General features: G+C 39.6%; 1 protein-coding gene across 1 annotated transcript in view; it reads left to right on the top strand.

Moving 5' to 3' along the window:
• The first annotated feature begins 688 nt into the window (after positions 1-688).
• Positions 689-17,260, top strand: part of LOC120542237 (MICAL-like protein 2) — a 120,137-nt gene continuing 103,565 nt past the window's right edge. Inside the window, exons 1-2 of the mRNA XM_039774543.1 lie at positions 689-1,047; positions 14,633-14,681. Coding sequence (XP_039630477.1) covers positions 902-1,047; positions 14,633-14,681 — 195 coding nt within the window. The 5' untranslated portion in view covers positions 689-901. The remainder of the gene's footprint in view (positions 1,048-14,632; positions 14,682-17,260) is intronic.

Here is a 17,260-nt window from a genome sequence, read left to right as displayed (position 1 = left end):
TATAGCTGGCACTATAAACGGACTGATTGCTTAATAACTCTACCCCCGATAGCCTCAAAGCAGAAAAATGAGCAAGAAATGTATCCTTACTACAAAAAAATAGTACCAACAATCTTTGATAAAATGTATTATTTCATTTTTACATTAAGGAATGGATGGATAAATGGAGGAATGAAATAATCAGAAATGCCAAATAGTACATGTAGATAACGCGATGAGAAAGGGATTTGGTTTATAACACTGCAACCCCAATTCAGGTTTGTTCTTGTCTTTCTCCCGGTAAGACAAAGTAAAGAGTGGATTACTGAAAAACTTACATTGGGTTAACCATGCTACGTAAATGAATGGATGAAGGATTTACGATAAAAATAAGTTTAAACAAAGCCAGCTGAGCGACTTACCAAGACGCACCCACAAACTTCGCAGAACTGCACAGATTCTGCAGTCCAGACTGCAGCGACGATTAAACCTAAGATTAAAAATTAGTATCGCATTCACTTTTTAAATCCCATGGCAAAGAAAAGTGGTGGTAAAATGTTGCACATGTGACTAATCAGAGTAACATCTAGCTGTGATTTTCATTCAAGGATGAAAACATATGAATGAGGAACAACTCTTAAGATTATTGAAGTAGTTGCTAAGTCTCCGCCCACGTGGGTGACGTCACGGCAAGGGCCCCGCAGGTATGGCTATAACACACATTTCGCTCTGGCTTGTATGAGCTGCACTTTCAGTTTGTTCTGCGGCGGAAGGAGGACTTTTTGTTCGTTTAGTTATTATTTTATTTTTTAATCTTTATTTAAAATATATTTTATGTGTGTCGGAGAAGATATATATACTTGAGTTCGTCTGCTTTTCGTGTTTTATTTCTTTCATTTGATTTCGCTTCGACTCCAACAGGATGGCTGCTAGCATTAAGGCACTCCAGCAGTGGTGTAAAATTCAGTGTGACGGCTACCGGGACGTGAATATCACCAACATGACCAGCTCTTTCAGGGATGGCTTGGCTTTCTGCGCTCTGATCCATAAGCACAGACCTGATCTCATGTAAGGAAAACTTGTCGTTTGTTCTTTGAATGTGTGTTTGTAAACTGTCGATCACAACGCTACTCTGTGGCAGCTGTAAAAAAAAAAAAAGATGTTTCTAAACACGGAATTAAAACTAAAAACACAAGTGGGCATCGTCGAACGGTCAGCAGCTATATTCCTTTTCATTTACATTATGTTATATTTTTGATTGTAAAAATGCCGACCAAAAATGTGAAAAACTTGTAAAGAGCCTGTTTGCGCCATGTAAACTTTAGGCAGGAGTCCACATCTGCTTATCATTTAACTTCTCCTTTGCTTTCGTTTTCTCCACGCTCAGTTCAAGTCTGATAAAGCTTTATTCCCGCAATGTTCACAAGACACAGGTTTCTGCACAGCACAGGCAAGTTTGCACAGCCTGGGGTGGGGGTTTTACGGTTGTTGTCGTATTTACTGGAATGCTGCGCAATCTAATTCTTTCGGTCATTGTAATGCGTGAGATCCACTCAGAGGGGACCTTTTTTTTTTTTTTTTTGGCTAGCCGATCTCCAATCATGCCTGCCCACATGTTGCTTAATTTTGTTTATTCTTCCAGCATCCGTTCATTTCGTTCGTGTCAGCACGACATGTAACCCTTCATGTCTTCAAAGGCAAAGAGCCCTAACAATGACTAATTATGTGTAGCACATAGTTTTATTTGTGTTCTTCTTAGATTGGAATGTTTCAAGTTATTCGTTAAAGACGTAGCATATATTAACTACTGCAATGTATTTTTGGGCCTCTTACAGTGATCCATGTATTTTTTGTTTTAATCAGCTTTTCTATATGCTGAGCATCCAGTGTATTTTTATTGGTCTGCTAATGAACAAAAAAAGGAGAAAAAAAATTTATTCCGATTTCTGAAGCAGCATTTGGTCATGAGACTGATATCCAAGGTTAAAAAGATCATTTAGACACTAAGTTTCTCCACTTGTGTCATGAGAACAGTAACTTACCTTCCTTTTCCTTGGCCAGTGGAGTTGCTCCATTTTGGCTTTCATTCTCACTACCTGTTAAGTTTTCTTCATCTGCCTGCCCAGTATCTCTATTGTCCTTTCCCATGCTTTACTTATTCCTTGGTCTGCCCAAACCCACTTCCCATTTCCTTTCATTTGTCTTGCACGTGTGCCCTACTGTAAGTTTTTATTTTTCCCTCTATTTCCTTTTTGTTCACTTCCACAAAGTTTTTCCCTTTTCCTGTCAGCTTTGTTTCTGTTTTTTTAGCTGACACTCTTCATTTGTCATCTCTAAAAGGCTCCCAGTGCTCCAATTTCCTTTTTCATTGTCTGTATTTCTAAACTACATACACCCCCATACATTTAATATTTTTGTGGACTATGCTGGAATTTGTTGCTCCTTTTTACTGTTCAGGATTGATTCCTGACTTGTGCCTAATGAGGCTCCTCTGTATCCCTGAACTGAATAAGTGGATTTAAAAATGAATGGATATTCTTCTGATTTATCATTTACTGTAATAACACCTCAATGATTTGACGGTGCTGTTGTGTGTACAGTGTTCACTAAGTTGAAAAATGTTCTTTAAAGCAACATTTTTTTTTCAGTCATTGTTTAAAAAAATGAGCACAGTTGGTTTAACTGATTCTGCCTTCCAGTGTATGGGGTAGTGGGGCCAATTGTTTTAAAGGTCTGTGGGTGTGCTACAGCTGAAGGCACCGTCCTTTTAACCTTCCATCTCCTGCTTAAATCCTTTATGAAGTTCACATCCGGTTACACCACTGGTTATTCACCTGACACAAATCTTTGCTTCTTTGCTTTGCCAAACCAAGAAAAATAATTATGTACAGCATATGGCTTTTCATACCTATATATTTTTTTCTGTTAGCACTTGTCTTGTTGAAAAATAAATACTGACAATCTTCTTCAGTGGTGTTGCAGATTCACATAAAGGAAAACAAATTGATATATATGTTTTGCTCAAAATTGATGAACTTGCAGCATTCTGTAATGGTAATGACTATAGTAAGTTTTATTCTGATTGATTGATTTGTTTTAGAGCTGTTCTGTCTACAAGCTCACATCTTGACATACAGATAGACAGACATATACACAACTAGTGGTAAGTGAAAACCAAACACCCAGTATGTGTCACACTATGGAACTGAGAATTATCTGAGCATGCTAAGAATATGATCTTGCACACTACTTGATAGGATGTGGTCTATTCGGTACAGAGTATCTTGCATTCTAGTATATTCTGAATAATATTGGGTGTAATCTCCCAATGTGGCAGTCCAGGCCTGTACACTAGCATGCAAACAGTCATACAAGTTGTGAAGGTCCTCCGATGTAATGTCAGTCAGTTGTCTTTTGACCTGGCTGTGTGCGAGAGATGCATTGTCCAATCTTCTTCCATACGTGCTTGGTTTGGGAGAGGTCTGGTAAGTGTTCCAGCTAGAGGAATTAATGAATAATGAACAGCCTCCAGGGAATGTTAACTGCATGGGCAGACTGTGGACTGGTGTCGTCTTGTTGGAAGGCGAATCTGTCATTTCACGCAGGAATGGGATCAGGACTGGCTGAATGATGTCTGTGATGTACGTAGTGCTGTTTGGTTCTTCCTTCCAGAAACATCACTCCTTATTGAGCACTACAGTTGACAGCATCCTACACCATCATGCCAGGTGTATATCTCGTGGAAGCAGCCGCTTGTCAGGTCTTTGTCAGCAACATACACAACCATTCATCATTTCAATGTAGAATCTGCTTTCAGGCAGACTGCCATTCTTCCCTCCACTCAGCCTGTTTTAGGGATGTGTGGTGATAATGGTGACAAGTGAGTTGCACTAGCACCAGGGGAATGCATGACCATAGTCCAGCTTCAAGAAGACTGTTATAAATGGACATAGTGGGAATTAGTGGTGTGTCAGTGGCACCATTCAGACTGCCATGGCATTCTTTGTGATGTGCCAGTCTTGAAGTGCAACCCATATGTTTGGGATGCTTCAGATCCATGTCTCCTTCTGTAGGCACCCTCCTCTTTCCATTGTCACGAACACTGAAGTGTCACATACACTGTCTACCTAATCTGTTCCACAATTTGATGGAAGGACCATCTTGCTTCTTGTAGGCCCACTATATAACCCTACTCAAACTCCGTTAAATTCCATGAATGGAACTTGGTGACCTTGGCGTGACAGACACGTGTACAGTCAGTAACACAAATGACTCTTTTGATAATGTTGGGCCCTGCCTTTTAATGACTGTGGTGTGACCTTTGCTGTACACTGTATTGGTATGGGGTGCCCCACTGACTGTAGATCTTTAATCCAAAAGTGCCTTACCTTCTATGTTTACGTGCAGGATTCCAAACTGGATTCCTTCTGGGTGTTCTTTTTCACTTTCCTCTAGTGGTGTGTGTGTGTGTGTGTGTGTATATATATGTGTTTTATATAAAAATAATTTGTTGTCGGGAGATAGCAAATGGATAGGTAGTGTTTGGATTATCTCAGACTCTTTACAGCCTATCAAGGTAGGAAGTACTAACCCTGCTCAGGACACCATTTCATTTTTATTGGCAAGCACAATGCACACACATTCATTAATACAGTGCCAATTTGAAATCGCTATGATTCTTGGCTCTCTAATAGGAAGTGTGTGGAGATTGGCCAAGATTTATTGTTTAAGCCTTTCTGAAACCAGTAGCCATGGAAATTGAGCAAGATTGGACAAATATCAACATTTGCTTTTGTTAGCAACCTTGAGTACTCCTAAATCTTTTGCTAATCTGTTCATGCTTGTGTGTTGCTGATTCTTATGTCTTGATTCCATACCCGGCCAAAATCATCTTCTGCTTTTAATAGTAATAAATCGGTACCTCCTGTATACTTGATGTAGTTTGGGTAGCTTCTGTAGGTAAAGTATGTGCTCAGAGACATGGCAGCCCTGCCTTCTGCATGGAAAGAACAAGCATATCTTTATAAAACAGAATTATGCATTATAAAATACACAGTTTTTACAATGTTTTAGTTTATGTTCAAGTAGAATTCTTCATTCTGAATCATGACAAGTAAATAAATGTCAGGTTTGTCTACAGTGTGTGTGTTTTTTTTTTTTTTTTTTTTTTTAATTTATTTTTTTTTTTGACTGAGCGTGATCGCATAAGGCATTCGGTTGGGCTCATTTTCTTTTAGTTTAAGTAATTAATGCTTACGATGCTATTTTGCCTTTTCGGAGGAATTCGCACACATGCTCACAATATTGTGGCTAATCCTGCCAAGTCTAATTACAGCGCATCATGCAGACGTTCATTAGCAGATTACATAGGATTCCTGTGGAGTGCCATCCCCAGCATGCTATTTATTCTATAAGCACTATTAAAAGCTGCAAAGGATGCTGCTAAACAGTCTGTAATGTAATAACATCCTTTTAAGTGTTAATGATGCATTTCAATCCAGTGTGATGTGTTGATATGTCATCAGTGTCACATGTTAATGTGTTTCCAGTCCTCAAACTTGGATGATATTTCACCTTGTAGGTGCTAGTCTGGAAGGAAAGACTGGCACGTGATTTATAGTCGAACAGTTTTTTAATAGGGTTCTTTGAAATGTAAACTGCAGTCATGGAGAAAATAATTTTGGCACATTAGCAGGTAACAAATAAAGCAAAAAAAACTTGTAAGTTTCAGTGATTGACGTTGGCATAATCAAGTGATTCAAATTTTAATGTGTCAAAGTCCATCTATCTATTTTCTGATTCTGATTTTGAGTTAGATCCTCAACTTGATATCTGGCATCAGTGAGCATAAGCGGGAGAAAATCATGGATGGAGTGCCAGTCAAACCCTCGCTCATGAGCTCCCAAATTAGGGTCACCAGTTAAACTAACCTCACATATTTAAGATGTAGGAACATGCCTGGGAAGAACATGCAGACTTTATAAAGGCAGTGGCTTTGCCTCGGGGCTCCCTACATAAAGCTGTGATTTAAAAAAAAAAAAAAATATCTATCAAAATCTACTGAAGTAAATTTGCTACAAACCGAATCGGCTTCAAGCAGTTTTTCAGATGTTGTGTGTCAAGATGCAAGTCTATAGAGACAGTCGCACACAAAAAGAAATCGGGTGTAATCTAATTCGATTCATGTAAATCTTCTAAATAACTTTGTGTGGAAAATAATATACTGTACTGTACATGCCTACAGCATAATAAGGAAAATGAAAAGAAAACATCTTTAAAGACAAACTGCATTGATTAAGCAGTGTACATAAGTAGTTAAAAAGGCAAACAGTATGTTAGGATATAGCATAAAAACTGTTGAATATAAGTCAAGGGGCATTATGCTCAAACTATACTGTATAAAACACCAGTGACACCACAACTAGAGTATTGTGTGCAGTTGTTTTCAGCACAGTTGAAGCTGTGTAGAAAAGTGCAACCAACTGCATCCCAGGACTTAAGGACATGTGCTACTGTGGGAGACTCTGAGAATTAAACCTGTTTGGTCTTGAGGAGAGGAAACCGTATGGGGCCTAATCCAGGTATTTCAAATCTTCAAAGGCATTGATAAAGTAGATCCAGCAACACTCTTTCAGCTTAAGGGTGAATCACACAGTCTATGACAGTGTTTTCTAACCTTTTTTTTGTGGTGGTACACTTTTTATAACCAAAACCATTCCAACACACACCACTCTTCTTCTAACCACAAAAACATTACATCTCATCCACGTCCTCGGCTCTCTGAAGGGGTGGAACTAACAGAGAAGCCAGTTATAAAGCAGCACCGAGATCAGTGTTCACAGACATGGCAGTTAGTGAGCACTTTGGGCAAATCCCCAGCTAATTCTTCTCTTTGACATCCACCTTCCTTCAGAGGACAGCTTGTATGCCCACTATCCATCCAGCCCTGTAAGATTCACTGGTGACCACACACTGAGCCAGTTGCAGTCTAGGAGACACGTCCACAGTGCTCCAAGTGCTGTGACTGTAACATAGCGATCACAGAGCTGCTTTTATTCCATCTTCTCCAGGTAGTCCTGTCCCCCTATGACAGGTCTCGACCACCTGAGGAGCTTGTCTGTCTCACATTCATACCTAGGTGTGCTGCACTGTTATTTCCATGGTGCACTTGAGAAGCTGTCAAGATGCACTACTGTGCCGTGACACACTGGTTGAAAAACACTGCTCTAGGACATCAGTGGGAATTAAGGGGAAGTGCATTTAAGATTGAAGCCAGGAAATACTTCTTTATACAAGGAGTTAGGGGACTCTGGAACAAACCTCCAAGACATGTAGTTGAAGCAGAAACCTTGACAACCTTTAAGAAGGATTTGTATGAGATATTTGGAGAGCTTAGCTATTGACTAAGCAAATAGGCTTGATGGACTGAATGGTCTCCTCTTGTCTGTCAAATTTCTTATGTTTCTGTGTTTCTTGCATAGGGGAAATTTTTAGCAGTAGAATATTACAGGACAATATTTTATGTAAAAAAGTCTTGTTGGAAAAAAAATATTCATTTTTCCAAGTTGTTTTTCATTTAGGGTGCTCCACAAAATCTTTCTTTGTAGAGAATAATCAACTTGAACGATTTTACATAAAATCACTAGGATTTTAACATTTTATGGAGCTATTTAATGGAGCCAAATTTACCTTGGAATGAGTGGCTTGATTTTGAGTTCTGTCCACAGTCCATCCTGATGCGCGCGCGCACACACACACACACACACACACCTAGTCACTTAGAAAGTGGTCTTGTTCTATTTAGGGATGCTTTCCACTTGTTTTTAGTGATCAAATCCTGTACAGGGATGTTTTCTAATTCTTCTTCTTTAGTTATCTGCCATATGGCATACCCTTTGATCACCAGTTTCTCTATTATATCCTGTCTTTTGCTCTTCTCTTCATTTATTGGAAAAATTAATCATATTTCAGTCTAGCTGCGTGTGGTCCTTGAGACAAAAGAACATCCCGAAGACTCCCTAGCAATTTTACTCTGAACTTGGAGAGGCGTCGGCTAACTCTTAAGAATTACCCAGCGCAGAGGACGTGGACCCACTTTGTGCTTGCTGCCCCACTGGCTCTCATAAGAAGACACTGGCAATACCATATCTTAGCCGTATCGCTGGCATACGAGTCCTATTAAATTTTGCCTTGAGAAAATACCTCCAGGTAGATAATGTTTTATGTGAAAACTTCAAGCCTTGCCCTCCATTGCTGATGTGTTTCACTTGCACGTTGTTGAGCTGTAGCGATTGCTCCATTTCAACATTACGCCTCTTCATCCGTGTCATTAGCACGACGTCATTGTTGTGTGGCAGCAATTGCTGCATGCATTTCTTTCGGAGTGAGAAGTGAGGTTCATACAAGCGCAGAAAAAAATTTAAAAGTACATGCATGCGCTATTTAGTGGCTGTGGTTGAGTGTGAGCAGAGCGGACTGCTCCATGTGCGCACACACACGCTCGGGTCTTTCGTCTATATGTGTCTAAACTGTATTTCCATGTTTAAAGTACAGGTTTTATCAGTAAAGTAATATGATCTATAGTATATGAGCTAAACATGCCACCAAGGCCTGGTTTTACACGTTTGGGTGATCAGTAGCCACAAGAAGTAGATTTTTTTTTTTTTTTTCTTCATTGGCACACTCGACCAATTCACCTTGGAGTTACTATGTCTACACCAGCCTAGCTGTCTTTGTGTCAAGTTTGAAACTTGCTATGTTGTGCCATATTATGTGGTACATCTCTGGGGTGTTTGTGTAGTCTAAAAGCTTATTGACAGTGACTTGCTGGGTTTTCAGCTGTAGATGGATGCCCCTTGGTACTCTGGCTCAGGATAACAGATTAGCTACAGGAAGCTTATGCTGTTAACCACAATGATTGCTGACATGTCCTGTTACATCATTCTGTGATTTCTTGTGACTTCTGGTCATCACACTGTTTACGTATTAGCACCTCTGACCTCCAATAGAAGCCTAACTAAAATTTAATTATCATGGAATTTGTGATGAGAGTAAACAGAGGTGAGCTGTCGCAAACTTTTTTTTTTTTAACTTTTATTTCAAGTACCCTGCATCTCTCTCTGTCTCGGCCTCAATTTTAACTGTTACTAGCCTGGCACAAGTTGAAAGACATTAAGATAAACTGGACCTTTTTCAAGTTCAGGATGTGACTTCCTTTTGTACAGTAGTCTGTTTGGCTTCAGCCAGTGTCTGCTGTACTTTTGATTTGTTTTGGCTGCATTTCATATTCACCTGCCATAAGAGCACATGACTAGGCAACTTTGGACCTGGTGAGCTTTTACACTTGACTCTAGCAGTTGCAGGCCCAAAATAAAAGCAGAGTATATTTGTCCCAGACAGATCCTAATTTAATCCTTTCTGGGATTGAGCCACTCCTGACAGCTTTTGTCTGGGTAGCACTAGTCTGTCACAGGATACCTCTCTCCCGCTCTCCACCAAGGAAGCGTTAGGTCACCAGTCAACTTGACCTATACAGTCTTTAGGATTTTGAAGCAAACTCAGAGTACCAGTAAAAAAAAAACATGATAAATGGACTGGGATTTAAACCCAGGGCTCTTGAACTGTAAGCTACAGCACAGCCTTTCCATAGCTGAATGAAATGGAACTTGAATCCACTATCTTATAGTCTCATTTTTTCCCTCTGTCATATCTTCTGTGTAGGTTTTAGTTTCTTTCTTCCTTCTTTCTTTGACTTGCATAGATCCTTAAAAGATTAAGCAATGCGAGCTTTCATCCTTTCATTCCCGATGAACTAAACATTATGGAGGCAAGGAATTTCCTTTATGGTCTGGGGTTTGTACATCTGTTATCTTTTGCTCCTTAACATTGTCACAAGGTTCACAGGAACTCCTGCATGACAAGCTCCTTCGGGTTTATTGACCCTGAAGAAGCTAGTTAAGTAAGGTAAGGTCAGATTGGTGAGTTTTAGGAAATGTCTTTTGAAAGCCCCATGCGGTATGACCTATGTGTGTGACTCTCACACTTAAGCCATATTACTGAATTTTAAAATTCATTAAGTTTAGATGTGCACATGCTAATCCTGGTAGAATGGGCCATTCCTATATATTCGACACTGTCTGACTTTCTGTTCAGTCCTAGTGACTGAACTTCCTTGTTGTATTGCATGAGCCACCTAACCTGCTGGTGTCCAATTTTAGAAACTGTGAAATGACTGAAAGTTAATGAACCTGAAAAGTACCTAATGGAATGGCTTCATATATTTGTACCAAAGTAATGGTCATATTGGAATTACCAAGAAATGCCCAGCACTATTGTGCTATGTGGTATTGGAACTATTAGTTACAGTGATGGTCTCATACCTAAATGAAAAATTGTTACCTGCCTCAGTCAAACATTTATAGTTTGTTGCAAGAAAATGGGAGACTTGGACAATAAGTGTATTTTTAGCATTCATGTAGAGATATCTGCATAAATATCAGCAGTGTCCGATAAAGTAAAAACACTTAAAAGGCAAGAACCCAGACCTTGCTGATCATTTCTGTAGTGGTCGTCTGGAAATTGCCTCTGTCAAGGCAGCAAAAAAAAAAAAAAATCGATGTGCTTGGTACAGAAAATCCAAATTTGACGATCATAGAATGGCAGTTAAGATAAGATTAGTCCAGGAGGTGAAATAATTTTTACGGAATGAAAAAATTTGCCGTTTGGGTATAATGCTGGCTGACTGAAGAACATATTTGTCAAAATGAAGTCACATGGGATGACCATCTTTATGGCTACCAGAAGTTGTATTTTTACTTAAATCTTGAAATCAAATGCCACAGCATGAAATGATATCACTTTACATACAGCTCAAAAGAATCTGAATCCATGTGCTTCACTACCACTGGCCATTTTTATCATGAGGAAATCCATCATTGCTACACTCCAAAAGCTGCATCTTGCATTCTTAACAAACATCCAGTGAGGAAAGACCTCATTCTACAGCACAACAATGTACTTGCCCATAATGTTCTTCTATTTTTTAGAGATCTAAGACTAACTGACAGTTTCTCCTCTTTAGACCTTCCAGTCTGGGCCTAGTCACCTGTCCAGTCTTTTATCCAGTGAAAGTCCAGCTCTTTGAGTCTGAGGCTGACCAACTGTGTCACTGTTCACACATGGCGGCAGTGGAGTAATACCACAAAGGGGGTCTCTACAGTGCATCAGTCCAGATTAGCCTTTTGTAGGCACATACATTTGATTAACAAACTGCTTTCCTACTTACATCTTTATTGAAATGTAACATGAATATGCTTCTGCCTTCTGTTTGTAAAATCACTTTTGTGTTGGTAATTTCTCTTAGTGGCTAAAGGACAGGACTGTAAACCATAAGCGTATTGGTTCAGTCCACAACTGATTTTTTTTCCTCCCCAGTCAGTTAACATGCTTATGCTTGCATTGTTCAATATGGTAACAATTGTGCAGAATATTTTAAAGAACTTTTGTAGTGATGTTCAAAATCTAAAGGTGTTTATTAAATCATTTATAAGTTCCTTGCTCCTTTATATCATTGTACCTGATGCTGCTGGGATTGGCTGCAACATCCCCAAGCTCCACCCTGCAAAACATTAAATGAGTCTGAAAATGTTGGCTTTTTGCATGCAGTGGTTAATGTCTTGAACCATAGAGCACATGGGTGCTTTAGTTCATACGACTGACTTCCCGTATTCTCTTGAACAAGTCCTTTAAAGTGTAAAGACTCCAGATAAATACATTCTGGAAGGAATTTTTGAAACAGATAAATATAAGTAATGGAAATGCATATGTTATTTTGGAACACATGGCATTATTAGTTTAATTTGCTTTAATTCTGGTGCCAATTGGTGAAAGGTGAGCAAACCTTTCATTGGGGTTCCTTTTTGTTGTGTTTGTATTCCTCATTTAAAGTTTTGAGTTGAAAATCTAGTTGATGTAGGTTTAAGTGTTTTGGTCAAAGCTGTGCTGGTGTTCTGTGAAACATTATCCAGTAAATCTATGTGGTTTTTCCAGTCCTGTTGTTTAAACACATGGATTCTCAAGGCTTAAGAGGGGGTTTATGGATGTGGTGAGAGAGGACATGCAGGTGGTGGTTGTGACAGATCAAGATGTACAGGACAGGAAGATATGGAACAAGATGATCTGCTGTGGTGACCCCAAATGGGAGCAGCCAAAAGAAGATGATGCTCAAGTCTGTATTAATTCAGTTAAAGGTCATGGCAGGTTAGAGCAAATTCAAGCCCAAGACAGGAACCAACCCCAGACAGGGTACCAGTTTCTGAAGGACCCACTCACTCGCACACCCACATTGGACTTATTTACAATGGCCAGATAACTTGCATTTGTTTGGGAGGTAATCTGGATTTCACAGGTGAAAAGCCATGCAGACACAAGGAGAATGTTTGAATGGAGTTTGCACAATTAGCGTGTTTACATTTGCTTCAGAAACCTGGCTTCTAAAATGCATGTAAATGCTTATTCCACTTAGAGAAATCGGGTTACTGGCCTCTGAGAAACCTGATTAACAGAGTTGGATTTCCCCACAAACAATCAGATTATGTGGCCTTGTAAGCCCTTAACAAGGTTACTTTTAAGGATTTTGTAGTCTGCACATGTCCATTGCACTGTTTCCACCTGTTCGTGTATTTACTTCACAGCGTCTTTCAGCAGCCATCAGTAGAAGCGTCCACAAAATAAATTTCAAGAAGTAAATGTTTGGGCAACTGCATTATTCCTCCTTCTGGCTGAAATAATCTGTCTTTATATTTCATGAATTGCTTCATTTATGTTGGTAAAATGAACATACAGTGATAAGCTCAGCAACACAATCTTGAGAGCATTAGGGTAGCATGTTAAAAGTAACGTGTTACATAATCTAATTACTTTTTAAAGTAACCAGTAACCTAACATATTTATCTTTATTGAAGTAAAAATTCCTTCATTGTTGTTATTCCAGCTGCCCTGGGTGTAAGGCAAGAAACTCTCGTTCCGGGTCCTTCAAGGCTTCAAATGCACAGAACAGTAGAAAGAAAAGTATGCTGTGGGCAATCCAGTTTCATAAACCTATAAATAAAGTGTCAATTTGACTAAATATATTTAAAAAACAAAAAAAAAAAACACAGTAAGATTATCACAAGTGCCAGGCTTATTTTTGGATTCACAGTGCCTGATGATGACACTTTTTTTTTTTTTTTGTGTAGTGTAGTGAAATCGGAGTGTTTTCATAAAGGAGAACTACAGAAGATTACTTTGTACTGTACATGTAGATGCCGATTATTAAGAAACCGCGTTATTCTATTTAACCCGATTATGTGTGTGCATGTAAATGTGCTCAATGACCGACATTCCAATAATGCCCTAATTGTGTATAGCACTATATACACAGCTTAAAAATATTAAGGGCATACCTAATCATCACAGTCTAACACCAAGTCTGTTGAGCTTCAGGGATATCAATTTGACAGGTTAGGAAGTATAAGTGATTGTGAATGAACTTCACCTGCTTTGGTGCAAATGAAAGTTACAACAAGTACACTACAGAGGCAGCAGCAATACAACCCCTAAAAAGGGAATGGTTTTGTAGGTGGCGGCCACAGATAATTGCTCTCTCCTTATTCTTCCTGACTGATTTGCGTTTGGCTAGTGTCCGTGTCACTGCTGGTAGCATGAGGCGATACCTGCAGCCAATTTAGTTTGCACAGGTACTCCAGCTCCTCCAGGATGGTACATCCATACATGCTGTCACAAGGAGGTTTGCTGTGTTTCCTAGCACAGTCTCACGAGCACGATGGAGATGCCAGGAGATGGGCTGCAGAAGGGTATCAACCCAGCAACAGAACCGGTATCTGTTCCTTTGTGCAAGGAGGAACAGATGGAGCACTGCCAGAGCCTTACAAAATAACCTCCAGCTAGCTACTAGTGTGCAAGTTTCTGACCAAACTGTCAGAAACAGACTCCTTGAGGGCTCAACATCCTTGATCCTCTAGTGGCACCTATGCTAATAGCCCATCACAGTGCAGCTTGATTGGCATTTGCCACAAATGCCCACAATTGGCAGCTCTGCCATTGACACCCCAGGTTCACGCTGAGCTCATATGGCAGCTGTGAAAGAGTCTGGAGATGCCATAATGAACGTTATGCAGCCTGCAACATCATCCAGCATGATAGTTTGGTGATGAATCAGTGATGGTCTTAATGACGAAGGCATTGATGCCATTGAGTGGCCTGCAGGCTCTCCAGACCTGAAACCACGTGAGAACCTCTGGGGCATTATATATTGGTACATCTGACACCACCAAGTAGCGCCATAGACTCTCCAGGAGCTGACTGATGCCCTGATCCAGGTCTGGGAGGAGATCACCCAGGATACCATCTGACTCACCAGGCAGCGTTTTGAACTTGGGTTCCTAGTATGTCTGGCCACTTTGACAAAATGGGGATAGAATGAGTATTGCTAGTATCGGTATGTCCCCATCTTCTCCAGCAAGTCCTTTTATGTATAAGTAAAAATTGCAGGCTCATTTAGATGATCAGTACCTTTTTTTTATGCTGCAACCTTGTTAAGAAATGTGATCAAATATTAACCTCATCCTTTCCCATGTCTGGTTTCTTTTTGTAGTAACTTTGATTCTCTCAACAAGGAGAATGTGTACGAAAACAATAAGCTGGTAAGTAGCATTTATTGTATTATTGTGTTGCTCCTATTTTGTTTCCCCCTAATATTTCATTTCAGCTTAAAAGTTCCATTTTATCCTCTCTGTGCAGTGGATGTATGGGTAGTACCTGTTGCTTATGGAATGGGCAGTGTTGGACTCCTCTGATTGGGGAAAAGACCAAGAATATGCAAGAGGAAGTATATGTTGCTGCCTGACTACAGCAGTGAATGCATCCAATGAGGTTAGGTAGCAGTAGACGTGGTCCACACCCTGGAAGGATTATAACTAGAGCAGGATGGAGAACAACTGGAGCTTCCCAAGGTAGAACGTTCGCTATTTGCTGATGACAGGTTTTCCTGGTTTGTTTAGCTCTGCCACCTCAACCCTAAACCCGATGATTGAATCGATACTGGTTAAAGGTTCTTTTTTTAATCTCCTCCCATCACACTATTCTTTGTGGTTAGTCAAGATGAACCATTACTCGAGGAAGAGACGCTGGCAGATCTAGGGTTTCTTTTTGATTTCTTGAAATTGTTTCATTCCTTGTTCTTGGTTTTTCTGGTGATCAAACCTGGAAAGATTACCAATGGCGAAGAGGTTTCTCTGGCTGGTGGGGGCCAAAATGGTTCTCTAGTCTTTTCAAACCTAATGAGAATTTACTGCTTTACTGGCTTCTGTCCATTAGGCATGACCATCCTGGTGGGAGTGCAAAGCCATGCCTCCTTGTTACGCCTTTAAAAACACTCCGTAAATAATTATCAAACCTTTTGTCAGACATTAATTCTTAATCCTTAACCTAATTAAGTAAGAATGCTAAACAATAAGAAACCAAGTCGAGCAATTCCAGTAAAGTCAATACAGCAATTAAATTGTCCGTTTAGTCTGTACAACAGAGTCCATGTAATTCTTCCTGCCAGTGTACCTCTGTCATCAGTTCATTTGAAACTATGAAAGTTTCAGAGTGTTCATCTACATATTACTATGCTTGTCATACAGTTATTACATACCTGCTAGACCTAAATGAATGAATGTTGGACTAAGGTGTTCAATAAACAACACAAATGTACAGCTCTACATTAGATCATCCAAGACCTAATTATACATAAAGATTTAATTATATCTGTGGTCAAGATCATGTAGGGCTTAGTCTGTTGCCATTAGAAATATTACTAGTACTTTTGAGTTCATGCTAGAAACTTGTCTCTAAATCAAAACTCTGGCATAGGAATTTGAAACCAGTCCTGAAATGTTCTGGTAGAAACTACTGACTTAAAAATGTGCAGGAGAGCAGTCCATTCTAGGACACAGTGACGTCAATTTGTACTGGGTCAAATTTAGGCTTGTTCACAGATGCAAGAAGTAACTGGTGTACCCTGAGAATTAGCAAAATTGATACCTAGCACTAGAGTGTTGTACCGTGTTAGCCATAGATTAATACAGGACAAAGTAGGGTGAAATAACACCTTTTATTGGCTAAATATAATACAAATGCAAGCTTTTGAGGCAGCTAAGACCCCTTCATCAGGTATAATTTTTAGCCAATAAAAGTTGTCATTTCACCCTACTTTCTCCTGTATCAAAATTGATACCTCAAGTCTCAGGAGCTGCAAGTTGCTAACCAGTGTGCCACCTTAATTTACCTATGGCTGATCTCAAGATTTGAATTCAGGCTGATGTTTTGAAAGCCATGCTGCGTTTTAAGATACTGTATGTCGGTTCTTGATTTCTAATGTCTGTATTTGCATTTCTGCAACTGCGGTGTGTAATTTATTTATTTTTTTTCTGCCTCGCAAATTCAAATGGCTGTGTAACTAGCTACTTCAGTGAAAGATGCTGCATGATGTGCTTTGTAAGTTTGTTGAAAAATCTACAGGGTGGCCCGCCTCCACCGAGAGAATAGGTGGCTCCGGTAATGTTGCCTGCCTAGTAGCGATGTATTGACGCACAAGGAGATCACTTTCAGCATCTTCTGTAAATGTGTGTACCAAATTTGATAATTTTTCTCTTCATCAGATAATGAGTTGTCTCAGTGGAGGCGGGCCACTTTTTTGTGAGCCACTCTGTAGCTAATCCATTTGAAGTAGTTCTAGTCCAACATTGATCTATCATCCATTCTCTCAAGTTTTGGGTGAATATATCAGATGTGCATTTGCTGTAATTATAGGTATACAGCAAAAATTTGACAAAGACATTCTCAAGCCTGCTTAATTGATCTCGGTAGCAGAACCCATGCACACCCTGATGGAGTTAATTTAGGGTCTCCTTCCAACCAAAAGCCATGCAAACATGGTTAGAACAAGCAAACTCCATACAACTCTGAGTTAATGAAGTAGTAGCATTAACATCAGAATCCACAAATTTGTTCTTTTCATTAAAAGTTGAGTCTAAAGTGCCATTTTAAAACTAGATCCTTCTGCACTATCCTCAGAGTTTGTATTTTCATTGGACTGGCTTTGAATCATTCTTTTTTTACTTGAGTGTTATCAAAGTTAGGTGAGGGTGCTCGGTTAGATAATGGCTGATTACATTTAGTGCTTCAAGTGTTGCTAAACTCTCTCTTTGCCGTGACTTTTGAGTTCAGATTATTACAC

Source organism: Polypterus senegalus, chromosome 13 (assembly GCF_016835505.1).
Source record: "Polypterus senegalus isolate Bchr_013 chromosome 13, ASM1683550v1, whole genome shotgun sequence".
In the NCBI taxonomy this organism is placed as follows: Eukaryota; Metazoa; Chordata; class Cladistia; order Polypteriformes; family Polypteridae; genus Polypterus; species Polypterus senegalus.
Note: the sequence above shows the minus strand (reverse complement) of the source record. Positions and strands in the feature narration are given on the sequence as shown.